Source organism: Channa argus, chromosome 11 (assembly GCF_033026475.1).
Source record: "Channa argus isolate prfri chromosome 11, Channa argus male v1.0, whole genome shotgun sequence".
In the NCBI taxonomy this organism is placed as follows: domain Eukaryota; kingdom Metazoa; phylum Chordata; class Actinopteri; order Anabantiformes; family Channidae; genus Channa; species Channa argus.
The window spans coordinates 928656-944602 of record NC_090207.1 but is presented as its reverse complement, the minus strand read 5'-3'; the positions used below and the strand labels follow the sequence as shown (position 1 = coordinate 944602).

Sequence of the window (15947 nt, the reverse complement as noted above, 5' to 3'; positions counted from 1 at the left end):
ATGGTCCTAAAACTACTACTACTACTCTCCTTTCGGCTTTATCCCGTGAGTTCGGGGTCGCCACAGCGGATCATTGTCCGCATGTTGATTTGGCACAGTTTTTACACCGGATGCCCTTCCTGACGCAACCCTCCCCAATTTCTACTGGCTTGGACCGGCACTGCATCGCTGGGGAGGGGGAATGGGCTGTTAGGGGTTCAGGGATGGTCCTAAAACTAATAGGGGATAATTTTAGACACAGCCAGTGAGCACAAAATGGCCACATACAGGTGAAAAACAAGCAGGACAAAGAAATGCAGAATAAGTTTTTAACAAATGCCTCAAAAGTTCCTGCCCAGTTTCTCCCCACAAACATGTGTTTCATGGAATAATGGGATAAGCCAAAAGGACAAAAATATAAATACCATCCGTGCAGACCAGACATTTATCCTTTATGGTCCTTCTGCAAAGAGAAAGCTGAAACATTATCACATTTGTTTTACTCATATTCACTCATATTATACTCATTATGACTCGTGGCTGAGTCATAAAGTCTTGGTCCCTGTCACAGAAAGTTTGATCGTGTTCTTAAACATACAATCTAACAACTCTGACTCTCTGTGGCAAATATGTTCATGAAGCCAGATTTCTCCAGTTTCTGCCAAATAAATCTTCTCTCTGATACTGTATGAGCTGTAAAGACCATGTGGTTATGGACTGCACCCTTAAATGACTTTATTCTTGGATGTACTAAAGCATACTTTGATAGGGTAGAAATAATTGGCGGAGGTATAGAAGCAGCGACACCAACTTCTCACAAAGTAGAACCATATTGTCCCTCTGCTTAACATTAAGAAAAAGGAAGCTGAGGTTTTGCTAACAGCCATGTGCTGTTGATTTGTGTGTGGAAATACTTTTATGTATATGAATCTTCTCAGCAGCTTTGAATCACAGCAATTCAAAAACTGAGTCAGAAAAACCATTGAGCCTTGGATTTATACTGGAATATCATCAGTAATAATACTATAAATCATGTGAATTATACAAATGTAAAATTTATTGTATACATTCAATCTAAAACATATACTTCAAAATTTGCATGCACAATTTACATAATACTTAATATATTAGGTCAGTGGTTCAACTCTCGGTGGCTCTTGGAAACATGTCGAAGTGAACAATAATAATCTCGCATGTCAAAAACACGCTCTTTATAATTGAAAATTGTAAACTGTGACATCATAAAATGCGTTTATGGGAATCCCATCATACACTCATGGTGCCTTCCAGTGATGCCGGAATAATCAGATTAGGACACATTAAAAAAGGCTGTGAACGCTATAAAAAATGCGACTCTTCTCAGGTACAGTCAAAACAAAGATGAGATCGTATGGAAGCCTCATATTCACAGTGCTGCGTGTTCAGTTTCTGCTCTGAATTCAAAAGACCAGCGCATTTGGGTAGAAAAGCTGCAAGTAGGGACGAGTACAAACGTAGAAAATACGGGTTTGTGTGAGGACCATGAATGCACCGTCCACCTGCAGCTCCAGCACAGTAAAAACAGTGAAAACAGTCGGTGTTGTGGATTTTTCTGGAAACTGTTATTTCTGTTTACCGGTGGTTTGTACCGGTTGACCGCCGTGTTCTAGCTGAAACAAATGTTTCTTTGCTTTTTATCGAAGCCCACGACACGGTTATCGTTGGTTAACCCGCTTTGTATCAGCGGGTTTCCATGGAGACGGGGGCTTAACCCTAATGAACCAACGCTTGCTAACGTTAGCAAAGGTAAAGTACCGGTGACCGGTTGTCACCTTTCCAAGACGGCGGTCAGAAACCCAGTTCGACCCGTGTCCGTTACTTCCAGGAGCTGCTTGCTAACGTTAGTCGCAGAGTTTACATTGAAGGTACCGCTAGTTAAAGTAGACTTCGGTGTCCCACTAAACAGCTAACCAGGCTAAAGCTGACTGAGCTGCTACTTAATGCAAAGTTCAGTCAGTACTTCCACTGCCCGGTACTACTGGTTACGAGAGGGGGTGAAAGTACTCGGGTTAAAGCAGAGGTGCTAAGGAGTATTTTACTTGAGTGCTGTGCTCTAGTACTTATATGTTAAGTAATTTTACTTAACTACAGTTCAGAGGTAACTAACTTGCTCCACGCCAGGTAACTGAAGCGCCGGTTGTTCCACAGATGCAGCTTGTTGAACCAGAATCTAATGAACTAATAGTTTATTATTGTGGTTACAGTCAGCTCCACTAAATGTAATAAACTAAAAGTGTAATTAGCATTGGGTCTAAAAAGGATGCATCGATGAAGATGACGTGATGTGGAAAATAATCTTAAACTGTCCCAATGTCTGGTCCAGAGATGGAGGAGCAGAGTGAGGCAGGAGGAGATGCAGACTCCCAGGGGAAGACGAGAGGTACAAAAGGAGACCTATGCTGACAAAACCCCTATCATGACTTTGTTTAACCTCTCCTCTCCTCCTCTCAGGTGTCAGGTATATAACAGAAGAGCTCTTGCTGAAGCTGAGCGGTTGTCGCTCTCTGGCTCTGATTCACTCTCTGAATTTGTCGTCTTCAACTGGAGACAAACACATCAAGGTTGGAACAGTCTACCTGTCACTGTGAACTGTTATCACTTCTAGTAGTACTAATGTAGCTACTGTTACTTCTACTAATTCACTCAACCTGTTAAAAGAGCATCAGAAACCATGTGGATTTTAGAAACGTGTTGTGCTGCAGTCACTTCTCTTAGAACACGGGTTTAATAAGTCTATGTATGTGTTTCAGTTCATAGAGAACCTGCACAACTGTCAGCATCTCCAGGTTTTGAACCTGAACTATAACATGATCGAGCGGATAGAGAAACTGAGCACTCTGACTCAGCTGAGAGAGCTACATCTGGCCCACAACAACATCCAGTAAGACACACACACTGTCAACTGGAGTTTGTGTGCAGCACAGTGGTGATTTCCAAACTAGGGGTCAGGAGTTGCACTGCAGAACCTGCACTGCAGGTTTCTGTATTGACTACGATAGATGAGATGAATAACCTTGTCATTGTCACCAGATCTTAGATTTACAAGTCAGCATGTCCTGGCTGTATAAAATACATTTACAGAAATCAGAGGGAGAAAACTTTTGAGGTTTGTGCATCGTGGAGTTGAAGAAAAAAGTGGTATGTGTTTGTTTGTAGGAGGATTGAAGGACTGGAGCTCTTGTCCAGCCTGCAGCATTTGAACTTGTCCTATAACAGGATTGAACACGTTCCTGTGTGGATGGGGAAGAAACTGCACTCGCTGCACACACTCCACCTGCAGCACAATCATATCACATCTGTGAGTACAAGCGGTCTCACAGATGTTTAGCTTTTTTTCTGTATCGCTGTCTCTGTGAAGACCAGTCTGAAAATTAGACTTGTATGGTATTAAATGGTTTTCAGGTGACAGTGGTCAGTTAATGAAATGATACCTGTCTGGAAATTTGCACTGACGTTTTTAAGATGGAAGAACTGACCTCAGCAGCTAAAAGTCCTGTGACTGAGCTTTCAGTGTCCACCATCCCATAGACAACTTACCTCAGCAGCTCTTTCTGATAACTTATGTCTTTCTTCGTGGAACTTTTATTCAGTTCGTGAGATGCTAAAGTTGGTCTTAATATTTATAAAGTTAAAAACAGCTGCTTTGTGGAGTTTGGGGCTCCTTATATGCTCCTTTATGTTTTCTTTCTTAATAGTCACAAAGCACGTGTATATTTATTCTGAGGCGTAATCACCTGTTGAGTACAACTTCTGCTGTTTCAGTTATATTCTGATTAATATTTTTTCTATGTTTTATTGTTAATTGTATATGTTATACTTGGGAAGCTTACCCCATTACACGTTCTTTTTATTCTTGAATTAATAAATATGTATTTTATGTTCGCACACTACAGCTGTATGAGATGTCCAGACTTCGTGCTCTGAGCAGCCTATCAGAGCTGTCTGTGTCAGGAAACCCCGCCTCCTCGTTGCCACACTCCCGCCTCTTCTTGCTCTTCCACCTCAGGACTTTGGACAGGCTGGACGACCTGCCAATCACGCAGGAGGAGAAAGGACACGCCTACCAGCGCTTCAGCACTGGTATTTCATTTCTAATCAAGTTAAGCTGATTGATTTAGAGACACGCTGGAGTCAATGTGACGCAATCTGTCTTAATTGATCAGAGGAACTGGAGCGTATGCAGCACGAGATAGACAGCAACCAATCAGAGCTAAGCAGGCTGCAGGGGGAGCACCACGCCGCAGTAACTCGACTCGACCAGCAGGAGGAGACAAACCGAGCGCTGATGGCTCAAAGCCAAATGCAGCAGCACACATACAGACTGCTGGAGCAAGAACTACACACCAAGAGTCAGCTGGTAGGACGCTCACATAACTGTATTCTTCTCATATACATCTTTTAACCAGTTATTGGACATACTGACCTTCTTCTTCAGCTTTAATGTCCTTTTGTCTCTGTATTTCTTTTTCTGCAGCTGTTCTCTAAAGCTCTTTTGCTTTATACTTCTTCTCCTTCAGTAATTTCCTCTCTGCTGAAGGTACAGTCACATATATATAAGAAACACCTTAGCTTTGCCAGCTTAGACCAAACCTGCAATACTAACAAAAAAATTCAAAGTGGTAGATAGTGGATTTCTTTTTTAGTCAAGCATTAGATATAAAAAAATGTTCCAACTGCCTTTTGGTGAAACATCAGAAAGATTTATTGCTGCACCTCTGTCGTTGCAGCTACTTGTTCTTCTCTGCATCATCTATGTTTCTCTGTCTGTACACTTTATTATCTAGCCCTGCCCTCCTGTCTTTCTGCTGGGCATTGTCTTTCAGGTACTCTGACTAAAACTCAATTTCCCATTATCCCTAGCTCCCTCAGACCGCTGCTTTATGATCCCAGGTAGCTTCAGACTGTGAGACTGTCAGCTGTCTATAGTGTGTGTGTGTTGTGGTTTTCAGCATGTCTGTAATTCCAGTAAATCATCAATACAGAAAATATTTCCACTGTTGAAGCGAATAACATTCTCACGTATTGAATATGGCAGAAGAGTATTACAGATGTTTTTGTTTTATATGTCTTTAAAATTAATCTCATACTGTGCCTCTGAATGCTAATCTAGCATAATTTTCTGTTTGCTGTGATGTTTTGCTGGTACTCATTTCTGGCCATGTCTGGCTCATTAAAAGCTTTTGCTATGTTTTACCTTAGCTGGACAAAACGACAGCTGAGCTGACCAGAGCCTTTCAAAAACTGTATGAGCTGGAGCAGGAGTTGACTTTCCATAAGATAGACACTAAACTCAGCCCTTTGCCACCCTGCAGCATACAGGTACCTATCAAACACTAATACGGACACAGTATATACTGTGTAATATGTCTATGAAGTCCAACAACCACACTGACAGGATTTTTGAGACTGATACAGACTCAGAAATGGGCCAGATAATGTTTAACATAAATCTACGACTTTTTGATAATAATCCCTTAATTTTTTATCAACCACAAGGGGACAAATGCAACCGCAAGGGGACACAAGCCAGTGTCCTCTTGTGCCAGTCTCAAGTCTGGATAAATGCAGAGGGTTGTGTCACGAAAGGCATCCAACATAAAAACACATGCCAATTTAAAAAAAAAAATAAAAAATTTATCAGCCACAGCTAAACACCATCAATGGTGGCAAATTGCTTTTAAGTCTTTCTTGCTTTATCCTGTCCCACTAACGTATATAGAGTGTTAACAAAAAAAATTAAATAAAAAGTTTGGTCTCCATAGCCTCTTTCACAGACAGTGGACGTTGCTTGGAGATGTCTTTTTAAACATGTAACACACAGCGGGAGAAGCTCTGCTCAATTACAGTGAGGGGTCAGTGTTTACAGAAAGCACATCATGGTAAAAAAAATAGGCTCCAGGAAACACTATTTAGTTTACAGCACATCAGAGCCAGGATTTTAGCACATATGAATTTACTCATGGGCATATGTGTGTATTATAAGTGTGTGTGTTATTTCTTTTGATATTGTAGACAACGTCTGTTGTTGTAAATTTGGTTAGAAATACAACAGATAAACGGTCTTTATTGTGTTTTAGTGTTTTAAAGTGATCAGAAAGAAATACAGAATGAGCAGCCTTATGTACTGTGACATAAAATCAATTGGCAACCATTTCTAACTCCAGATAGTGATACTATACAACTGCCACAATTACAAATTTTAGAATCTGAATCTGATTCTTTTTAAGGGTTTATGCACATCTGTCTCATTAGGTTGTTGATGCTGGGGACTCTCCAGCTGAGAGTCCATACATTGGTAAGGCTCGACACATAAGGAATATCATCACCTCCACTCCTCGAAACTGCTCGTCTTCCTCCCCTCGCTCCTCGCTGCAGATCCAGGAGGCTGCAGACATTCACACTGACATGGAGTCATTGCAGTGTTCCCTGGTGGAAGTGTACAGAGCACCACAGAGCACAGGTATGAACAGAGAGTTCTGCTTTGCATGATGCCATCAGTGATCAGCTGTGAGGAAAAATGCTTTTGCAGAACAAGTGAAATTAGCACTCAACATTAAGGCTCTGTAATAACAATGTATGCATGGGTTTAAATCCTGCTGAAGGTAGTTTTACCATGTCAATTGGGTAACTGGCCTCATAAAAATAGAGAAGGAACAGATCAGTTTCTCTGTCAGAAATGTGAGGGACAGTTCTGCTGGATTCACCACATTGATTATATCTCAGAGATGAATGCGAATGTTAAAACAGACCATTTGTCTAAGTCTGTCACATGTTGCCATTGACGATGTGAACAACACTGTGGGATGAATGAATGACACAACATAACTTTATTTGGCAAAAGCAAATAAAAGCATCCAACAAATGAAATGTGTGGTATATCTTTATATTATCATGTAGAATAATTAAACTAAACAATTAAATATGTGTTGTTTCCAATGTACTGGCTGTTGTTTTTATGGACATATGCTGTGCATTTGTTTGTAGGTGATGCTGAACTCCTGCAGTTGACACATCAATCAGAGCAGCAGCTAGAAGTAGAACCTCCCAATCCTGAGGAAACCAAAAGAAGTAGACAGGTAACACATATAGAAACACATCGCTGTGAGCAGGGCTTTGGTTTCAGAAGTGGCGGTTACAAAATCAAGATCAAATGAAACTGAATAACCAAGATTTGTTGAGGTAAACCACAGAGAATTTAAATGGTAGTTAGATTCCATCAATGTGACATATTGTCAATAAACCCATATGAAGACAGGGTATTATATTCACGTTTAATGAACAGCATCCAGTGATTGATCGGCTCAATAGACACAGTATCTGATAAGGTGGATGTAGGTTTCTAAACTGGGGCGAAGCAAGCGTGACAACTACACATAGATCAGGAGAAAAAACACCAGCCTTATCCTAGAGAGGAACAATGTGAAGTGTGAGAGCTTGAAGGAAGCAATGTTCCATTAGCAAACATTAATTAAAACGTTGTTTTATTGATAACAAATCTATTTGGTTTATACCTTTTCTGTAACAGCACCCTTTTTACAAAAACTACAAACATTTGTTGTTATCGTTATATTTTCTCCTTTGTTCTTTACTACTTACAGTTCTATTCTTCACTGTCTTATTTTTAACTGATGTTGAGTTCTAGCACCTTTTTCCTAGAATATCAATTTATTAATTTAAATTTCCAGAAGACTGACCTGAGAAATGCTGTTGGCAAACCAAAAACAAACTCTAAGTATACATAGTGTAATTTATAACTTTTTGTGTGTCGGTCAGGAGGTGCAGTGTCAGCTCTTCAGTAAGCTGTCTGTGTTGGGGGAACTAAAGGACGAAGCTGATGAGGCACGGAGACAGATGGATGGACAGAAGGAGGAGAGCAGGAAGATAAAGAGAGAGACAGAAGAGCTTGAGACACAGCTACTGAGAGAAGATGCCACTGACCAAGAACATGTGAGTTTTCAGATATTGAGGGCCTGATTAGACAGAATGCATTTTAGCAGCCTGAGGCAGCTTTTGGGTAAATGTTGTCAATGAGAAGTGTTTTGCGAGCTGCTTTTATGTTGCAGTGCACCTCCATGTTTTTTGCAACAGTGCCCTGAAAACATCCAGTTGAAAAAGTTTCAACTCAGAACGGAAAACAGAGGTGTGGACCAAGCATGTCCTCTCTGATTAGGCTCTGACACGCAACAGTTGACACTGCTGTTATTGTAAATCTTTGTTTATTAAAGCACAGTTAAATTACGTACTCACATCTACTAACACAAGTCATTGTGTTCTGATATTCTTTTCTTTTTTGTGTGTGTTTTAATAATATTATTAAAGTAATAAAGTCCAAAACATGGAATAGAAAACTGGATGTAATTATTGATGTAATACATACAGTTGGAGAAGAAAAAGCCTGTAAGTCTAATAGATTAAAGTAGGATGTTAGGTTTGTTTTGCTGAGATCCTCATTACAAGGAGGAATTTTTTTGTAGTTTGTCAGACAAGTTCATCCAAAGCAACTTAACTTCCTTAACAGGTTTAATGCAGGACGTTGAATGTTCTACTTTGAAATAGTTTTTGCAGTTTATCTCAGTTCTATTGCACCAAAGCAGAAGACAGTGAAGAAAAGTCAGGACTAAAGTTTACACTGGAGAATGCGGGCATCGATCCCGCTACCTCTCGCATGCTAAGCGAGCGCTCTACCATTTGAGCTAATTCCCCCGTGAGTTAAAACAGCACTTCCCTAAAAGTGTTAGCGTTGACCAATGAGCATACTAGTACAATTATTTCCTGCTACTTTATATTTCATGCTTGACCAGACTACACTGTTGAAAGTGTATTTCCTGTTACTAGATAAGATTTCAGTACTTTTAAATAGAATATTTTTAATACTTGAATTTTTTTTTCTAGTCCACATGCAAATAGACATAACATCAACAGGTTGTTGTTGCTTTAAATCCCCCCCAACCTTACCCGTTGTGGGGTGGGCTTTTCCCAGCTGTAATCCTCTCCCATTGGACAGAGTGCAGACTGTCACTTTGCAGCTGGCAGCTCTGGTTGGCTGGGAGAAGGGTTTCCTGTGTGAATTCAAAGAAAGGAGGAGAGAGGAGGAGAGGAAGGGAAGTTTGTAACGGAGACACAAGACAAGACAGGAAAACTGAGACTGTAGGTGAGAGGCGGATGAATGTTTTTTAGAGTTGAGAGGAGGAGGTGAGATGTTGTTGTTTACTGTAAACTGATAGAAGAGAGGAAGAAGAGGCAAGAAGACATGCAGGATGTTACCCAGCAGCCCCCTGTGGTCTCTAGGGACGAGGACTGAAAAACAGAAACAGACTCTTAGATACCCCAGACTGCTGTGAGTCCAACAAATCAAATTTTCTTTCTACGGTGAGTTCTAAATGCCTTGGGAAGTGTTCCCTCATAAGTGAAATGATACAGCAACAATAACATGCTTATGGCAACTTTTGGACAGAATTGAAAGAACTCAGTAAAAAATAAACTGATCATTACTAACCTTTAATGATTAATCTGGATCAATACATACTATATACTGTATATAATCTAATACTGTAAAAATAATTTATTATATATTTGTTCATACACAACACAACTTGTTTATAACTGAATTATAATGTATAAAATATGTGTGTTCCAGATTGTTTGTGGTTAAAAATGTTTTTGTTCCACTCAGTCAAAAGTGAAACTAAGACAAAGCATAAATGTTCCATTCTATTAAACAACCTTAGGATTCTTAATTTGCAGCACAATATATAAACGTGTAATGTAGCATGTACATGTGCAGAAAATACACCGGACTAACAGAAAAGTGTTTAGTCTCCTGTAAATGCTGCTTATGTTGAGCACATAATGTGGCAAATAGTTGCAGGGACTGCAACCAAAAGCTAGTGTAGAGTAGAGCCTTTACCAGAAGATCGTGTGGATTTGCAGGTGCTATGTGACAAGACGGGGTAATAGACAAAGATTAAACTGTGAATTAGTACAGGGGTCTGAGAACATGTGTGATGTGGTATCAGGTAATGCTTCAGAGCTCCACATTCCAATGAGTTAAAAATGTCCCAACGGAGGAAGACTTTGTTGTTGTCTCTCCAGCTGATGAACTCATTTTTCTCTTTAAGCCTTAATTGGTGACCACTCACATGAATTTATTATTCTGCTTCCACTGCTGTAGACGAGGCCTGACAGGACCTGTAGACTGATTTAGATTGAGAAAATCTTTACCTGACCCCTTAATAAGTTTGATTCTTGTGTTATATTGAACTAGTTCACCAACAGGAAAACTGTTTTTGTGCCCTCCCTGACTGGCTCTTGTCTCCCTGTCAGGCCCATGTGACCACGCAGTTGTCCAGCTGCAGACAGCTGTTGGACAGGATGAGCAGGAAGCAGATTGAACTGGAGGGTCGCCTTGATGACATGCTGTCACGCATTGCCATAGAGACACAGGAGATAAAAGAGTTGGAGCAACAGTTGACTGATGGTAATTAGACCATTGGCCAATCACAGAGCACCTCGTAGAGCCCTCTGACTAGTTGGCAGAGCTTGGTAAACTACTCTCTGTCTCTCGTCTCTTCTCTGCCTTTGTCTCCTCACTTTCCTCCACTTCCTTTCTTCTCTATCTTCAGGGCAGATTTTGGTGAATGAAGCTCTTCAGAGAGATTTGGAGGAAATCATCTCTGGCCTGCAAGAGTATCTGAGAGGACTCAGAGATCAGGTAAAGACACTGTCCTCATGAACCACATTTACATGTATCAGTTAAACCTTAAATAAAGCATTTGGTGGAGAAGTCAAACCAAATAAATTTATACAAAAAAAAAAACAAATTCAAAGAGCAGAGTAATTCCTAGACTTATTTACTTTTGTAAACCTTTCATCATTTCATAACAATTGCGTTTTTAATTTAATTCAACTTTATTTAGTTTATGGTGCTATGAGGACTTTTAGATATGATGAGCTCAACCATTAAGAACTTTGTATGTAATGAGGAGGGTTTTGAATTCTATTCTAGATTTTATGGGAAGTCAATGGAGAAAAGCTAATGTCAGCGCTCTTGCTGCAGCATTTTGGATTAATTGCAGGCTCTTTAGTTACTGGGGCATCCTGAAAGTAGGAACCTAGAGGTAACAAAAGCATGGACCAGTTTTTCGGCATCACTTTGAGACAGGATGCTCCTAATTTTGGCAATGTTCTGTAGGTGGAAGAAGGCTGTTCTAGAGATTTGTCTTATATGTGAGGTAAAGGACAAATCCTGGCATGTATATATTATATAACAGGATTATATATTTTTTTACACTTCACCCGCTAGAATATAGTGGGGTGTGGATCTTTTCCTTTCTTTAGGAGAAAGAAAAGAAAGGCCTCTGTTTAAACAGTTGAGTTGTTGTGTTTCAGGCTCATTGTGCTCAGCAGCAGGTTGACAAGCTGCAAGCTGAGAACCAGAGTCTGCAACTTCACCTGGAGGACACCCAAAGACACTGCAGACACCTCGAGGACATCACCACAACACACAGACAGGTTAGCGTGTTCATAGTTTCAGGTCAGACGTTTAACCCATGTCTGACTGGCAGCCTCTTATAAGACCCATTGACATTTCACCTCTGAAGTTCTTGTTTTCTCCATCAGATCATCAGTCAGTCTCGTGATGTAATCAAAGTAATTTTCTGCATTTCTAAATATTCTGTAGGAGTTTTTAAGTGCTTTAGTGAGATCAATACAATCTGTAACTGACAGAGTGAAAGGCTTACAAGCCCATTGTGGCATAGTTACTAATCTCAAACAAATTGTTGGATGTGACGACTAGAGAAAAATGTTTTCGCTTGCAGATGCTGAAGTAAAGAGTCCTCACAGTCAAGTTCTGTTTGGTCTGAGCTTGCAGAGAATGTGGCAAGAGTCTCCAAAATTGATCCTATTAGTCAAAACTTCACACAACGTAGGACCTCCCCACTTCCAAAGTTGGTGTTTCTTGTCACTGCTGCCTAGGAATTTTCAGAAATGTTGCATGTCTGTGTGTCCCGACATACAAATATCCAGGTTGTTGATGGCGTTGAAAAATGTTGAAATTCTGGGAGACACAGGACAAAATTTAGTTTATGTGAACTGCAATGTACATGTGTATGGGAAAGGGTTTTCCTCCCCTGTTCAAATCCAAATCTGAGCCGTATAACAGGGTCCAGCTACAATGGTAAAATGGTAAAATGTCCAGTTTCCACAAATCTCACTGCCCTTTCCCAGAAAAGTACTGATGCATTGATTTTCAGTATTTTATTCTGAATATTTTGGCACATTTGTTTCCCATTCCTAGGAAATGTATCTAGGCACCTTTGTATTTCTGGATGATATTTAGAAATAAACTAAAATCTGTTTAAATCTTGTGTGTTTCTCTGTGGCCCATGCAATGAGACTACAACACAGCTATATTACTACCTTTGTTTCTTTTTGTAACCAACTTCTTCATGGAATCATCGTTTGGCTAGTTCCGGGTAGATGACTTACTTGCGGAATCTGTGACCATAATTAAATCTGCTTTGAGTCTGAATCATGTCATGAATGGAGTTTATTGCCAGTGTCTCCAGGTAAAACTCTTCATAAATAACATCATAGCTTTTCCCTAATTATCTCCGTCTGTCTTTAGAACATGTCCACCCAGCAGGAGGAGCTGTCTGTGCTGCAAATGGAGGCAGAGGCTCTGAGAGACAGACAAGTGGAGGGTAAAAAACACCAGGTGGAGCTGGAGGCAGAGCTCCATCAGCTCAGGGCAGAGCTAACCCGGCAGGTCACAGTAGGGCAGGTAATTTGTAGGTATTTTCAGTTTTGTCAGGAAAAACTGTGTTTTTCACAGCATGACCAGAAGATTCTACCTCAAACAATAGATTTGACTATTCGAGAAATATTAACACATTTTCTTAAATTCCGCTCAATGTCTTATTTTAAATACCATGTGTATGTATCTGTGTGTAGTTGGAGTGTGATGCTCTGCAGGCTGCTGTAGACAAAGAGAAACAGATCAGAGAGATCAGAGAGTCTCAACTCCAGTCTACCATCGACACACTGCAGGTCAGTACATAAACGTGTATGCTGTACTGTATATCCATGTGACGGGCTTTTCAAGTTTCTTCCTGTGATTAAACTCCAAATGTTTAGTTTTATTCCTGTCAAAGTACAAAAGAACTTAGTCATAGAAACTTTCAAGGCTTTCAGGATTTATATTTTTATAAATAATTGTATTAATGTGTATAGTAAGAACTATTTAAAGTTATACATAAAAGTTCTCTTTTGTGTGGAGTTGAGTACTTTTCTCTCTCTTGGTTTTTCAGTTACTCTGGTAGCTGCAAATAATAGAATAATAATCCCAAACTTTACAAGCATTTCTAATAAATCCTAGTTAATTCATGGTCATGGTCTCTTTGCATATCTGTATGCTCTTGACTTAATTATGTAATGTGCCTTGAGATTACTTTGTTGTATATTAATGCTTTCTAAATAAAGTTGATCGGAATTGAATTGATTATGATGCTCACAGAACGCTGCATCGGCGCCAAATTTCACTCTTCTGGCTGCTTTTAACACTCTCCATCTTAAAATAAAATCACACCAACATTAACCGTGATTTTAGTTCAGCAACACGCTTTTTCCTCCAAGAACCAGACCTGTTGAAAAGCAGCACCACACACACAAACCCTGATGGAAAACCTGGTCAGAGTCTCACAACTCATAAATAGTACATTGAACCATAATTATTTATTCTACCGTCTTCAAACCTATTCACTCTGATCATGAGGCTGCAACCACAAAGCTGGTAGAAGGAGGACTACACAAATGTCTCCAGGTCTACACCACAAAGTAAAATTGTCCATTCTGCTTAAATCCAAAATGAATTTGTTGGATTTGTTTGTATCTGTCTATAGGATGAGAAGTTGTCTCTCCAAGAGATCGCTCAGAGACTCCAGACCCAACTGGATCAGACCAAAGCCCAGTTACACCAAACCAGAACCCAGTATAAAGAAACTAGAACCCACTTAGACCAGACCAGAATTCAGCTGGACCAGTTCACTGCAGACTTGTTGAATCTTCAAGAGGTTCTGAGTGGACCAGAGGAGCTGGATGAGGACCAGTACAGGTACCAGTAAAGCAGTACTTTACAGTACAGTGAGCCCAATGTCAGACAGATGGTGCTTGAGTTATCATTCTCTGCCTGAATGTTTGAATTCAACTGTTAGCTTAGCTCTGAAAAAACTGAAAACAAAAATCTGAGGGTTTAATATTAAATAGATCACTGGTGGAAAAATTTACACAACGAAACAAATCAACAGGGAATTTTATTCATAGCTTTTACTGCATTTCAGCTTTATGAACAATAAAAATGTATATTATTATAAGATACTGTTACGTACTCTAACTCGATGTGGAGCTGCTGGCTTTCTTCTTCTTCCATGTTTCTGTAGAACACAGGATAGTTTTCATCTGAAGTGATGACGAAGCAGATTATCTCTGTAAACCCTGCAGTGTTTCAGTGGGAATGTATCCGAGCATTGGTCCACATTAATGTTTCATATATCGATGGACAAGTACAACTCTGCCTTAAGTCTAAATGTACACTGAGAATACCGTCCCCACCCATCACACACACACACAGCAGCGATGCTCACTTTGAATTGACTCCCAATAAACCCTAATCCTCCCCACTTTACATCCATGTGTAGTGTACAGGTGTCCAAAACATAACTTCCCATTGGGTTTTAATAGAGCCTGACGTGTTTGATGGGAGGAAAAAAACCCATTGGAGAATGCGGGCATCGATCCCGCTACCTCTCGCATGCTAAGCGAGCGCTCTACCATTTGAGCTAATTCCCCTTCTCCCGCTTCTAACAGTGTTCGGAAACGCTCAACCTCAGACCTTTAACGTAACTCTGCTTCTGTCTTAAACGCCCAGTAAAGTGTCCGGTTTGCTGTGCAACCTTCTCTGATTGGAGGGAGTTTTTTATCAGCGCGCAACTTTTTCTGCTTCGAGCTCTGAATTCCAAGCTGACCCGCGTGTAACAGCTGTAGAGCTGCAGCCGGTGTTTCAAATTTATCCGTGACGCGTCGGTGGTTGCTCGTAGTTACGGCAACTGTTGAAAACAGGAAGAAAACACATTAGCGGTCATTGTCCATTGTTGGTCTGCAATACGTAATTATTGTTTTGAGACTTGTTTTATTTGATTAAACGTTACAATCAACACCCGGATGCAGTTTGCACCACTGCGTGTTGGCTGCACAGAGCAGCACTTTCAGCCAGAGACTGATCACAGTCAAGTTCTCCACAGAACAGCACAGGAGATGCTTTCTCCCAGTGAACTCATCCACCTTCTGTAAAAAGGAGGGGGACAGAATGGTCCAAATGGACAAATAGGATTGTTTTTATTAGATTTACGTTTACTCTGTTAGCTGGGTTTGTTTCTTACGTATTGATCAGTAGTTTGTACTTGTACTTGTCTGTTGTCTTGGGAGAGCAGCTGTGATAATGCAACTCAATTTCCCTATGGGATCAGTAAAGTTATTTGAATCTTGAATCTTGAATACACCACTGAGCTGACTGTGGTTGTGCATGCTAACTAAGCTTATTCCGTGTATGGTGTGTTTGGGTGTTAACCTGCTTCCACTGGGTTTCTTTTTTCTGTAGTACACAGGAAAATATGCAGGTAAAAATGTTGAGAAAGTAGAAGGATTATTATCGCTGTAAACCCTGCAGTGACTCAAGTGTGTCAGGGGCCATGAGAGTTTAAGTCTAAATTTAGACTAAAAAGACAGCCGACCCCCAACAGACAGCAGGCTTCTGACTTTCAATTCACTCACATTTAGGCCCAATCCCAAGTCTCCCACCCCGACCCTAAACCTTGCCTGTGCACATCTATGTGTATGGTATATATATATTATAAATCAGGAATGGGCCAGAG

At 40.3% G+C, this 15947-nt stretch overlaps 1 protein-coding gene and 2 non-coding genes across 6 annotated transcripts in view; 1 reads left to right on the top strand and 2 right to left on the bottom strand.

The window, feature by feature from the left end:
• Positions 1-1550: 1550 nt before the first annotated feature.
• The window catches only part of cntrl (centriolin), a 31220-nt gene continuing 16823 nt past the window's right edge, over positions 1551-15947 (top strand). The window contains exons 1-17 of one of the 4 annotated variants that reach the window (XM_067521532.1): positions 1551-1764; positions 2342-2398; positions 2470-2579; positions 2769-2899; positions 3175-3316; positions 3912-4098; positions 4182-4375; positions 5218-5337; positions 6271-6478; positions 7003-7094; positions 7792-7965; positions 10342-10495; positions 10641-10729; positions 11407-11529; positions 12647-12802; positions 12973-13068; positions 13920-14131. In XM_067521532.1, coding sequence (XP_067377633.1) covers positions 1638-1764; positions 2342-2398; positions 2470-2579; positions 2769-2899; positions 3175-3316; positions 3912-4098; positions 4182-4375; positions 5218-5337; positions 6271-6478; positions 7003-7094; positions 7792-7965; positions 10342-10495; positions 10641-10729; positions 11407-11529; positions 12647-12802; positions 12973-13068; positions 13920-14131 — 2372 coding nt within the window. In that variant the 5' untranslated portion in view covers positions 1551-1637. Of the gene's footprint in view, positions 1765-2262; positions 2399-2469; positions 2580-2768; positions 2900-3174; positions 3317-3911; positions 4099-4181; positions 4376-5217; positions 5338-6270; positions 6479-7002; positions 7095-7791; positions 7966-10341; positions 10496-10640; positions 10730-11406; positions 11530-12646; positions 12803-12972; positions 13069-13919; positions 14132-15947 lie in introns of those variants that run through there. The other 3 variants (XM_067521531.1, XM_067521534.1, XM_067521533.1) reach the window with 3 other exon arrangements.
• On the bottom strand, positions 8649-8721 carry trnaa-agc (transfer RNA alanine (anticodon AGC)). The gene has a single exon. It is a non-coding gene; the product is annotated as a tRNA-Ala (tRNA).
• trnaa-agc (transfer RNA alanine (anticodon AGC)) lies at positions 14793-14865 on the bottom strand. The gene has a single exon. It is a non-coding gene; the product is annotated as a tRNA-Ala (tRNA).